General features: G+C 43.7%; 1 protein-coding gene across 1 annotated transcript; it reads left to right on the forward strand.

The window, feature by feature from the left end:
• The first annotated feature begins 3,267 nt into the window (after nt 1-3,267).
• LOC112859003 (fibroblast growth factor-binding protein 1) lies at nt 3,268-6,242 on the forward strand. Its single transcript, XM_025922343.2, has 2 exons — nt 3,268-3,395; nt 5,105-6,242. Exon 2 carries the CDS (start codon nt 5,125-5,127, stop codon nt 5,887-5,889), a length of 765 nt encoding a protein of 254 aa, XP_025778128.1. The 5' UTR covers nt 3,268-3,395; nt 5,105-5,124; the 3' UTR covers nt 5,890-6,242.
• The last annotated feature ends 6,749 nt before the right edge of the window (nt 6,243-12,991 follow it).

Raw genomic sequence — 12,991 nt, forward strand, 5'->3', positions numbered from 1 at the left:
GTGACAGGGTATATGTGGTAATTCTCTGGGAATTTTTCTGGAGGGCTGGACAAAGGATGAAGTTCAACTAGTAATGATATATCTATATTGGCTCAATGGTTTTATAAATGTAGCACTATAATGTAAAAGATGAATGTTAGAAAAACTTGGGTGAGAAGTGGAGCAAGAGAACCAACTTTACAATTATTTATAAGGCTAGGGGTGCCTGGGTGGCTCAGGCAGTTAAGTGTCCAACTCTTGATTTCGGCTCAGGTCATGATCTTGCGGTTCATGGGTTCAAGCCCTGCATCGAGCTCCGAGCTGACAGCACTAGGCTGCCTGGGATTCTCTCTCTCCCCTTCTCTCTGCCCCTCGCTTGCTCAGGCATGTGTTCTCTCTCTCTCTCATAAATAAATAAACTTAAAAACATACCAATTATTTTGTAAGTCTAATAATATTCTTATATTTGAAAATACGTGAATTTAGAACGAGAAGAGAAAAAAATGAGAGTTTACAATTTACCAAAGTTTGAGAGTATTAATTTCTTTTTAATAAGAACATTGGAAGCGGCCTGCATTTAATTCTTCTCCAGTGGTGTGCCAGGCATGTGCTCTGCCCACCTGAGCCTCAGCTCCATGTCTATACCATGAAGATCCACATGTACTTCCTCCTAGGGTTCATGTGGGAAAAAGTCAATGAGCCTCACATATTTCTCCAGGAGTCAGTAATCCCCTTGGTCCTGGGAGCATGGGGAGCTGGAGGGAACCCGTTGTGGATAGCCTTGCTGGGGCCCCAAGCCTCTCCAGTCTCCCCAGTGCACTGTAGTACAAGCGTAACATTTTCTGAGTATATCAACATGTGAAATAATAGCTCAGCCTCAGCACAGTGCTGGCACACTGTATACACTAACTGGAAATGATGGTCTATTTCTCTCCACGAACATCAATGAAAGGGTGGAGGGCATAACTAAGGATGAAGGGACCAATGACACCAACAGAGAGGAGGTGACATTTGAGCCGAATCTTGAAGATAAGCAGGTATGTGCCTGGTAAAGTAGGACTGCGGGCATTCCATGTAAGGGGAACAGCAGAATCAACAACTGGAAGGAAGAAGCAAATGCACCAAGTATTCAGGAAATGTTGGTGGGGTGGGGGTGGGGGTGTTGAGTGTGTCCAGAATGGAGAGAGAGAGAGAGAGAGAGAGAGAGAGAGTGTGTGTGCGTGTGTGTGTGTAAATGAGTTTGGAATGACAGGCTGAGCCAAAAGGGGAAGAGCTACACAGCTTAGGGTAATATTTTCCATCTGGTTGGAAAAGAACAATCAAGGCAGAAGTTGGAATGAGATCACAGGAAGGCTGAAGGTCCATGCAAAGCCAGTGGGGGGATGTTCCATGCTCCCTAGCAAAGGCCAGAAACAATTCTCAGAAAAATATTCTGGGGTCCATGTTTCCTTATAATATACTTCATGTTCTGACCTACAGTCTCCTTCCAGAAAGAATATGGCTGCCACCCGAGGATCAAGACAAATTTCTTGTTTTGCAAGAGACCACTGTGGCCTATAGCTCCCTGGGAAACAAAGCAGTTTCATTTTTCCTATTTCCAAATAATCCCCCTAAATACCACATTGTGAGCGTGTGTATATGGAGGTCATGGTTTAATAAGGTGTATGGGGATGGATCTTGGGGTGATCTTGTTTTATAAGAAGCTTGGAGTTTGGGGGAAAGAGCCACCTCTGATGGAATTCATGAAGAAACTCTTTGAACCTCTGAGTGAACCAGTCAATATCCCTATCTCTGTGACCTTGGAATTCCCAAACAGGTGGATTTTGAATGGAAACCAACCATAGTTGTGACCTTTGGTATCTTTATTGTGGGCCAGGACTGTGTTTTTAGAAAATTTCTATTAGATGCCAACCCAATTTCATATGTACACGTCTGGATGTTAATGTACCTCTTAGAAGTACATGAAGTCTCCTCTTTTATTTTTACAAAACTATATGTGAAAAGAATTCATGAGATCTGAAAATACTGACTCTCATGCCAACATGTTCTCAGTCAACTGTTGCTGTGTGTTAACACTTAGATATCAGGAACCATCCAGTTTGTCACACTCCCTACTGTTTCTATTATCCCTGTCCCAAAGGCAAGGGTCAATTGGCATTCACTATCACTCTGGTGTTATTGTTTCCTTATACCTGACTTATAAAAATAAATAAATAATTTTTTGTGCCCGAATAGCATGAAAAGTGGGGTGACAACATGTAGCAATGTCCACACCTTCTTTATGACATGAGTCTCCTTCAATATACTTATTGTAAAAAACAAGCATGTCTGTTTTTAACGAATACAACTTGAAACCCCAATATGAGCCAAACTTACTCTGCTTCACTCTCTGTGAATAGCTCAACCCCATAAAATACTTAGCATGTAGCCCCAAATAAACTACTGTTATTGTCAGCAATCTGTAGATGAATAAATGGAGATTCAGAGAGGTTATTGTTTGGGGTAAGGTCGCAGAGCTAAAAGAATGCCATCTCCAGATTCCACATAGGTCATTCTGGTACGAGACCCTGCCAATAGAAGGCCAACCAGAGAGAAGTCCTTTTGTGGGACCTGAAAGTGAATATTTTCAGCAGAAACCCCCCAGACCAGGAACACACTCTCTATCAGCCTCTCAGAGCCCATGGATTCCTCTGCCCACACAGTAACTTCAGGTGCCTCAGTGAAAATGGGCTCAAACTGAGATGGCTTCCCCAGCCTCAGTCAATCATTCACCAAGTATTTCTTGAGAGAGACAGGTAGGAAAGTTCAGACAACGCATGCTGGTAGTCCTAGGGTTCAACTCTGGGTTCCTCATCCTCCCAGCTCTGTGACTTTGGACAAGCCCTGAATTATCAATATACTCCAATTTTCCAGCTGTAAAATGGTAAGAATCCTAGTTACCATATCTTGGGGGTGGGTATGATGGGAATTCAGGGAGAGCTTTAGGTAAAATGGGCAGCACAGGGCTTGGAAGCTATGATAGTTTTTGTTATTGTTTATCACTCTCCCACAGATACTGCTACTGGGGTCCTTATCCCATCAAGGAGGGTCTCTGCAAGGCTGAGCTGTCCTCCTATCCTGGCCCTGGGGGAAAGGGAAGCACTTAGAAGAAGTAAGTGTAATGCTCTGCATGTACCCCACTCGCATAGGATTACATCAACCACTTTCCTTGCAGGAACTGGCTCCCTCCCAAGGGGCGTGGCTGGGAGGTGTGCGATAAAGATTGACAGGTATGTGTGTTATAAAATCCCTTTCTTCCAGGGCTCCCTAAAACAAGGGACTTCCGTGGCTGGCACTGCAGACGAGACAGCTGAGGGAGGACCAGCAAGCTCACTCTCACATCTGGGATTGCATTGGATCTGCATACTGAGAGCAAGGTAAGAGCCTGGCTCTTTTAAGAGTTTCATTCTCCACCTTTTTTTTCTCATACCCCTGAGGACATCAGGAGCCTGGGCGATGGATCCCATCAGGGACACATGGAGGCAGAGTCCCAATGCTCTAATAAACAAGGGGGTATTCACGTGGTATACCTGGGGCCCCTGTCCGCCCTTCATTCAGGAGCCCACACACCTGTGACTGTCTCCCTCTCTCAGTCTTAAGGAGAGGCCACATGCCCAGGGTGGAAATAAGATCTCAACCATTTTCTGGGCCTGCTCCTTATACAAGAAAAATCTGTGTTTTCTTTTAAAACGGAGCAGGGACAATATGAATCATCTTATCATGAATGACACCAAATGAAACCCTGAGTAATCCATAACTTTTCTTATTTGTTGTCAATATTTTCCAAAGGACAGAGTAAAGTTGAAAGGCAAGAGGTGAGCAAAGTTGGTCGTATACAAAAGACCAAAGAGATCAGGCCTGGCTTCTTTCCCAGCCTTTTCACTTGCCCAATAAGGGATATTGAGCAACTTATTTGCCAGGATGAGCCTGAACTATTACATCTGTTACCTGGGGGTGATTTATTTTTACTTACCAGGGACAGCTGTTGAGTGGATTAAACAAGGTGAGAATCAAATAGTGGTTGAGGGCATAGCACATAGTAGGTGTCAAATAGAAGCACTATTTCTCTTCTTCCCTCAACATTTTTTTTAATGTTAACCTGATAAAATCCACGCAGTTTAGTGTAGCATTCAAGGTCATCCTAGTTATTCAGTTATTTATTTTTAAAAGCATTGGTCAAGAGCTTTCTACATGGTCAGCACTGTGCCACAACAAGGCTCAAGAAATCAATTAGGTATCACCCTTCCCTTCAACTTCCTAGTCTAAATGCTGTGGTAGAAATTCACCCCATCCATCTGGTTTACTTTGTACAGTCAAATTGGATTACCTCTGCTCCTTCATGCCTTTCCTTAGGCTCTTACTGCACCCCCAAATGCCCCCTCTCACAAACCCATCTATCTCAGAGTGGCCAAACGCCACACATCTTGAACTTTCGGCCAATCATCACCTTTCATGTCACTTTCCATGTTCTTTCTCGTTGTGTGATCACCTGAGTCCATGTAGAACTGGGTTAGAAATCCAGCACATGGAGCGAGAGGCGACTTTGGCAATTATTTCACCTAACACCTCGATATCCAGGGGAACTGAGACCAGAGAGGAGAGTGACTTGGCCAAGATCAAGTTGGGGGCCAAATTGGGCCAGACTACTTGTCAATGCTATTTAAATTCCTCAAAAAGTTGCTTCTAATCTCTAAGATGCGACCTCCTCATTCACACTGATAAATCCAACATCTAGTCTAGTGCATGGTATATAGTAGATGTTCCATAAATGCTTGTTTAATGAGTGAATGAAGGAGCGAGTGAGTGAGCAAATGCAGGAGTAAAGGACTAGTGAGCGAGGGATGAGAGTTCATTTGGCTCAGGACGTGGTGAATGAAGGAAGGAAGAGTAGGTTTTTGACATTCAGGACTCTGGTCAAGCAGAAATGTGAATAGATGGGCTGCTGGTCTAGTAGTTCCAGGAGCCAGAGGATTCTTGACCTCACTCTTAAGCAAGGAGACACATGTCGGGATGAAGGGAGAGTCATCTGCAGCCCTGCATTGCTGAACTATTGCCAAGCACTGATTCACCTGTTCTTGTCAAACAGGTTCCCACCACACTGAAGCCATGAGGATCCATAGCCTCACCCTGTTCTTCTTCCTTCTTCTGGCTGCTCAGGTGTCACTGGTGAAGAGCAAAAAGGAAGCAAAGAATAGGCATGTCAGCAAAGGCACCACAGAGAAATTGCATACTCTGGGAGAGCCCCAGATTGAGCCACCCAAGCACCTGACCAAAGGCAAATTTGTCACCCAAGACCATGCCAAATGCAGATGGGAGGTAACTGAGCAAGGAAAGGGCATAGTGCTGAAGGTCGAGTGCACCCGACAGGACAACAAGTTTTCCTGTGTCTTTACGGGCAATCCAACTTCCTGCCTAGAGTCAAACAAGAAGAATGTCTATTGGAAACAAATTGGCCGGAACCTGCGCTCTCAGAAGGTCCTCTGTGGGGATGCCAAAACCATCCTGAAAACCAGGGTGTGCAGAAAGAAGTTTCCAGAATCCAATCTCAAGCTGGTGAATTCCACTCTGATTTGGAACAAGAAACCCAGCCAGGAGTTAATGGAACCCTCATCCAGGGAGCAGAGCAAAGCCAGTGAAGCCTCCCTCATGGAGCCTAACAAAGCCAAAGGGTTTTCCCTTAAGGAGCAGATAAAGGTCAAAGAACACATCCCCTCTGGCCCAGCAGAGATCCAGACCACAGCCACCAAGGATCCCAAGTGTGCAGAGGACCCAGACTTGATAAAGCAGAAGATGGCCCTGGACTACTGTGGGGAATCCTGGAGCTCCATCTGCAAATTCTTCATCACCATGATCCAGGACAATACATGCTAATGAGATCAAAAGAGAACAGAGTCCTTTAGGAGGTGCTATGTAAACCTCTCTAGCATGTGGTAAAGCTCTCCGAGTAAGATGAACATTTGTGCTGTGAGAGTGCAGTAGAATATTTAAACAGATTTTATAATTTTTGTTTTTGTGTTTTGGAATTTGCTTTATATTCATTTCCTTAAATTTTATTTTCAGGGGTTGTTTCCCTCAGCATATGTTACCATGGCCCACAAAGCTATGTGTAGACGAGCAGCAAGGACCATTTTCTGAGTTGAATGAGCCAGAGTGATGATTTCAGTGCAATGCACTTTCTGGTGAATTAACAAAGTTAATAAAGCTCTGGATGTTTTTCAGAAATATGTTCAGACAATTTTTTTGTTTCTTTATGTCAACTTTCAATGAACTCATAAACAGTCCCCATATATCCGTGGAAAAAAAATATCTAAGTAATGATGTTTTGTTTCCCACCCATCCTAAGTCATCCCCAAAGATGACCCATTCCAGAATCCTTATCTTTGTCTTTTCATCCATTGGTCCATGGGGTTTGTGGCTAACTGCACTGTAATAATTAGGATCCCTGATTTCAAGTGGGACAAATAAGGCATGGTATAATTAAAAACACAAATCAGGGTCTCACAGATGGTAACAAGGGAGGCAAGATTTGAACCCAGAACTTCTGTACAGCCAAGTACACAGCTAGAGGAATGCCCTCCACTTAGGTCAGGGCTGGACATTAACTTCTTGCTATATTTAGGACCCCAGATTTTGAGAAGCTCATTTCTGGCCTGGGGAAAAGGGACTTGGTTAAGTACAGTGTCCTGTGATGAAAATTCCAAAGGAAAGAGGAAAAGACAATGTGGAAAACCAGAGAGAGGAGGTGAAAGTTACTGGAAAAACTCTGGTTGAACTTCATGGAGGAGGTATTATGGAGCTGGAATTTGGAAAGAGTATCCTTGGGTAGGAAATAGGGCAGAACGGAAGCACTTTGGACAGATGACAGCATGTGTGAAAGCAAAGAGACGTAAAAATCCTAGAAGCTGGGACAAGACATGTGGCTGGAATATGGTGGGATGTAGGGATGACACTACTGTTAGTCATTCACATGTTAGTAAGAAGGATCTGAAACTGTTTTCATTCAGGAGCTGGGGAGAAAGGAGGATTGTAGCTCCAATGTCTTGTCACAATTTCACTAAGAGCAAAAGGAGCAAAAGATGGTTAAAAAAAAACCCTGCACTTTAGAATCTCTGAAAGTTACAAGGAGGAATGGCATGTGGGATGGAAGAGTGGACATTTACACTCACCAAATTACCAGGACCTACACAGAGGATTGTCAGTGGCCAATCTAGTGTGACAGCCTCAGAGATACATTTGAATGTCATTGTTCACATTATCACCACTAACATCTCTCTCCCACTTGCTATGTTCCAGACATTGGGCTCTTTCCATGGCGTCTGCATGCATTCACTCATTCACTCCTTCATTCAACATGTAACTTATTAAGCACTGACTCTGCCAGAGTCTGTTCTAGGCACTGGAGATACATCAGTCCACAGCGTGGATATTCTGCATCACCCCCCATGCAGCTACCAGTAGAGAAAGCGATGAAAAAATCAAAAACATACAAGAGACAGGGAAAGTAAAGGAGAACAGGGTAACAGTGATGAAGGGTACCCAGTCTTAGGCAAGATGGTAAGGGAAGACTTCTCTGTGGAGGTAACTTTTGAGACTAGATGTGTATGAAGTGAAGAAGCAAGGCTGGTAACTCTCTGGGGTAAAGATGTTCCAAGCGGAGGGAACAGTCAGTGCAAATGCCCTGAAATTACTTAGTTTATTTATTGCCTACTGTGAGCTCCTGCTATATGCCAGACACTGTTCTAGGGCTAGAAAATGGCAGCAAACAAAAAGAAAAAAAATCTTTCTTTTTCATGGTTCTTATATTCCAATGACTAGCTCATGCTTGGCATGTTCAGAAACATCAAAGGTTGCAGAACCATTGCAGGACAGGACCCAGGACCTGATTTATGAACCTTACCCCATTTGCAAGAGAACTGAACCACCATCCCAGTCTGTCCCAAGCTTCTCCTAGCCACTCCATAGGAGGGACACAGGTTGTGAGCTTTCTGGATCTTCTCCCCGATTCATACACTTCGGTTCTACATAGTCCTGTTGAACACTTCCGGGGTCATTAAAAAATAACACTATGTTACGAGTGACATAAACATTGAAGAACTGACCAAACTAGATTCAGAGACTTTTAAGGTCATTTACAGCCCAGGAGGTGGTGGTTTTTCTTGTTCACTCATGGACTTTGGCCACTGGAAAAACTGGGAGGTGGTTTGTTTCCAACATGGTGGAGTCATCTAGACTTGGGCTGGAGGTTTGCCTCTAATTCTTCCTGTACAGCATCACTGTGCCAGGTATTTAACTCTTCTGAACTCCAATGAACCCATCTCAACAATGGGGACAATGAAACCCACCTTTAAGGGCTGCTGTAAGACTCACATTGGTCAATAAATCTCAAGCACCTAGTGACCCACTGCTTGCTCAGGAGCTGTTCAACACAAGTGATTGTCTAAAGTTCACAGCACTAGTTGTGGAGGGAGTTGAAAAGGTTCTTGTCCTTTAAAAGTTAGAGTTTATTTTTTTTTAGTACAGAAAGGGAATAGGAACCAGTATATTGATAACCTAATATGTGCCAGTGGCTTTGCCTCTTCTTTTATGTAATATCCCCAACACCCCCGTCTAGTAAGTGTTATCCATCCTTATTTCCTAGATTAGGAACTTGAAGCCCAGAAAAGCTGAGCAAATTTCCAGGGTCACAAAGCATGAAATGGCAAAGGCTGTAAGTGAGAAAGCCAGGTCCAGAGGTCCCCCCGCCCTTTCTGTGTCTGAAGCTCATGATATTCTTCGCTTGATGGGAGAAGAATGAAATTTGTGGTTTTAGACTTGGACCAAGATGTGAAGTGAACAGGATGCCTGTCACTTCCATGCACATATCCCCTTCCATGCTCTACAAAAAGTAAGTTCCAGAAGCTAAAGCTTTTGTTCATGCTCAGCCTTCCTTCATAGTCATATCCCAAGGCAATGTTTTAAAAACACAGTAAAAAAAAAACAAAAAAAAAACAAATTTAAAACACAACAAAGATTTTTCATTAGCTTCCATCCAACTTGCCACTCAATATTTTCTCTCTGGAGACTTTCTGAATGTGAAGCGGAGAGGCCAGCTTGTGTGTGTGTGTGTGTGTGTGTGTGTGTGTGTGTGTGTGTGTATGCTTAAGATACGATTCCCTCTTAATAGCAAGAGACAGGACACTTTCAGATAGGTAAGAGGTGCTTCAGGATGGCATGTCTGCATTCCCTAAGAAGCTCAGCAATGGGATTGTCTTGTATTCCTTATAAAACTACCTCTCAGCAGAAAGAGAGCCTCTTCCCTGCCTCCAGCACTGGCTCTGTGTAGTAATTCACAACCATACCGGTACTGACTTGAATCTCTGGAGTCCAGCCCATCTCACTGGCCTCCTACCCATTCACCTCTTTCCCCAGGCTCCCTCTGGAATTGTTCTTGGCAGAACAAGGAAAGGAGGCAAAAGTGTTTGGAACCGACAAACGCGAGGATAGCCGTCATCTGTGGTGTTGGTTCTCATAATGCCACATACACAGTACTCCCCGTGAAATGTCTCTCATGAAGTGAGACTTCATGAACAATGTGCAAGAAAACACCCATCAGGAACCCTGCTAAATGAGGGATCGGGATGAAAAATGGAAGAGATTCCAGAAAAAGGGTGTTTCAGAATCTCATGAATTTGAAGTGGGTTATCCAAGGGGAATTTTCATCAAGACAGTTGGATATGTGGGAAATCACACAGCGAAAGTGGTCTCATCTATCACTACAGCCCAGCACTTAGGCCAGCATATAATCGATCCTCAGTAAATACTGCTTGAGTGAATAAAAGAGAAGGAGAAAAATCAGGGCAAGGGCAAAGATTATGGGCTTCAGAGTAAATGAAACTGGGTTTGAGTTTCTAGTTGTGTGACCTGAGACAGGTTATTTTTTCTTAGTCTCAGATTCCCTGTTTATAAAAGGGGTCTGAATATCCATCCAATAGGAATTAGACATGATTTAACTAAAGTCTAAAGTGAGATCCTTACAACATTAGATTTTCACTAAGATTTGGTTCTAAGTGAATGAATGAATGAATGAATGAGCCAATTAGATGAGAGAGAAGACAAGGAGGAAATGTTCTAGGAAGGCTACATGAGACTCAAGACTCACTATGCCGGCCAAATGGAGCCTGGCTGCTCCTTATCACCTCTCAAAGACCACCCTCTACCTAACGGCCCTGGAGGCATCCCACACACACGGACGGAAGCACTTTCCAAGAAATAGGAGGAGGAAGAAGGCAAAGCTGTTCTTTGGGGCAACCTTTGAGACTTTCTCAACCTGCCTTTCAGTGGCCCACCACGGTGCTACCCCTTTGTCTCACACACGTCTATGGCTTGAGTGCTGCAAGCCTCAGTGCACCACTGGCTGCCTGGGTCCTGTCCCTGGAAGGCGCTGTTCCACATGCCACGTGCACACCAGTGATTCCCACATTTGCATCTCCAGCCAGACCTCTCTCTTGACCTCCGGCCTCATTCAGCTTCACTGCTTGAATACCCAAAAGGTGCCTTCAACATCATATACCCAAACACTCTGCCGATCTTCCCCCCACCTCCCCCACTAATTCTTACCCTTCCATGTCCTTCCCAACTTAGTTTATGGTAACTCCATCCCTCCCATGAGTCAAGTCAGAACTGTTGCTGGTCATACTTGACTCTTCTCACTGAGCTCATCTGATTCATCTGCCATCTCCACCCGCAGAGGATATTCTGAAACATAACATTTTGCCACCTAATCGCTGCCAGTCTGGACCAAGCCCCAACCTGTCCTCTGGATAATTGCAGTAGGGTTCTAAGCCATCTCCCTGCTGCTGGCCTTGCCTCCTTGGGTCTGTTCTAGCACAGCAGCAGTGGTATCCCTTCCAAAGTACTTGTAGGAGCACCCCCTTCTCTGCTGAAACTACCCAGCTCATCATCTCACTCAGAGTAAATGCCAAAAATTGTCACAAAGCCTTACAGAAGGCTATAAGCCAGACCCTCACTACTTTCTGACCTAATATCCTATGATATAATCCTTGGGGTGCTCTGCTCCAGCCATCTTGGCCTTGCTGTTCTTGGAGTTCACTCTGTACTCTCTTGCCTCAGGCCCTTTGCACTTGCTATTCTCTCTACCTAGAGAACTCCCTTCCTTCAGACGTCAACTCAAATGTCACCCTGGTCCTCAATTTTGCTTTATTTTCCCCATACCACTTCTCTCCACCCGACAGGTAACTATATTTACCTGTTTCACTTGCTTATCGGTTTCTTGCTGCCTCCCCTCAGAATATAAGCTCCCTGAGAGCAGACTTTGTTTTGGTCACTGCTGTTCCTCCAGCATTTTGCAAAAAGTGTAGCTCTAGATACCTGTTTAACTCTAGGGCAAAACCTTGGTTTGCGAGCATAATTCATTCCGGAAACATGCTTGTAATCCAAAGCACTTGTACAGCAAAGAGAATTTCCCCATAAGAGATCATGGAAACTCAGATGATTCGTTCCACAACCCAAAAATATTCATATAAAAATGATTACAATACTGTAAAATAATACAAAAGAATAAGAAAATACAAAATATAAAGAAAAATAAACACATTAACATGTACTTGCCTTTGAAAACCTTTGTGGCTGGTATGAGGAAAACAAGAGAGGAGGGTTACTGCGTAAAACGACTTTCACTTTCACTAACGGAATCACTGCTATCTATTGGCTCAATGAAATCTTTTTCTTTTTGTGCAACTTTAACAAGGAATCTATCCAATGACACTTGCTTCTGCCTCCTGTTGCGGATTTCATGGAAGTGTGACATCGCATTGTCGTCAAATAGATTCATCGCTCGCACTGCTACAGCCTTATTCACATGGTGCTTTTCTACAAAATTTTGCACGGTTTCCTACATTTTACACATCTCCCTAATCTCATTTGAAGTGAGGGATTCCTCTGCCTTTTTCTCCTCCTCCTCTGCAGACGAGATGCCGACATAGACTTCTTATAAAATCTTGCAATTTCGGCCACTCGCCCACCTCGTTCATACCTCTCGATGGTTTCCTTCTTAACTTCCACCGTAAATCATCTCCTTCTTCTTACTGCCTTTCTTTTAAAACTTTTTCTGCATGGGGGCCGTTGTGTACTCTTTCATAGATGGTGACCTCACTCCAGTATTAACAAACTCTTGTCATATATTGTATTTAGTGTAACTGGCAATTAGAGGAAACAGCAGAGGCAAGGGTCTATATCTGCAGGCATCACCTGACCTAAAATGAAGCAAAGCATTCCTAAGCTTCCTCTTGTATGGAAAAGCAAAGGACTGTCCGAGGTGCTTTGAAGTGACAAAAAATACACTACTGCCAGTTGTGGAAACCTTCTGACGTTCTGAAAAATCACTGATTTCTGCCAAACACTGTGGTCTGAGACTGAGTATCCGAGCACAGAAGATAATCACCCACAATCCCACAGAGAGAGAAGAACCATTGGCTCAGTTGTGATCATGTGATATTTGGCATCAGCTACTACTCGTATTGTAAGACATCGCTCGTTTCTCAAGTTAAAATTTATTAGAAATGTTTGCTCATCTTGCAGAACACTCGCAGAGCAAGTTACTTGCCATCCAAGGTTTTACCGTGTTTTTGAAAAAACAACGTAACCACAAGAGAATCAAGAGACAAGCTCTCTGTCTGTCAGACAGCCCTCGGCCTCAATTCCCGTTCAGGTGAAAGGTGATTGAGGTTAAAGTGCTTCCGTTAATAAGTCTAAGTGTCCTTATCTGGAGAATAATACTTAGGAAACTCTTATGAATTAAATGAGTCGATAAATATAAAGTAGCAACCTCTCTGCTCGGAACCAAGTCATTGAACAACTATGCTAGTTGTTCTTGTTTTGCCGAGATTATTATTATTATTATTAAACATCATGCCTTCCAAAGGGCATGTTGCCTGGTCTCTGGGTTCCTGCCAAAGATGGAAAACTCTGTATTTCT

The sequence above is a fragment of the Puma concolor genome, chromosome B1 (assembly GCF_028749965.1).
Source record: "Puma concolor isolate L17-30 chromosome B1, mPumCon1.1.hap2, whole genome shotgun sequence".
In the NCBI taxonomy this organism is placed as follows: domain Eukaryota; kingdom Metazoa; phylum Chordata; class Mammalia; order Carnivora; family Felidae; genus Puma; species Puma concolor.

Excerpts from the sequence above, each read along its gene's own strand:
- LOC112859003 (XM_025922343.2), top strand. The coding sequence starts at position 5,125 with ATGAGGATCCATAGCCTCACCCTGTTCTTCTTCCTTCTTCTGGCTGCT.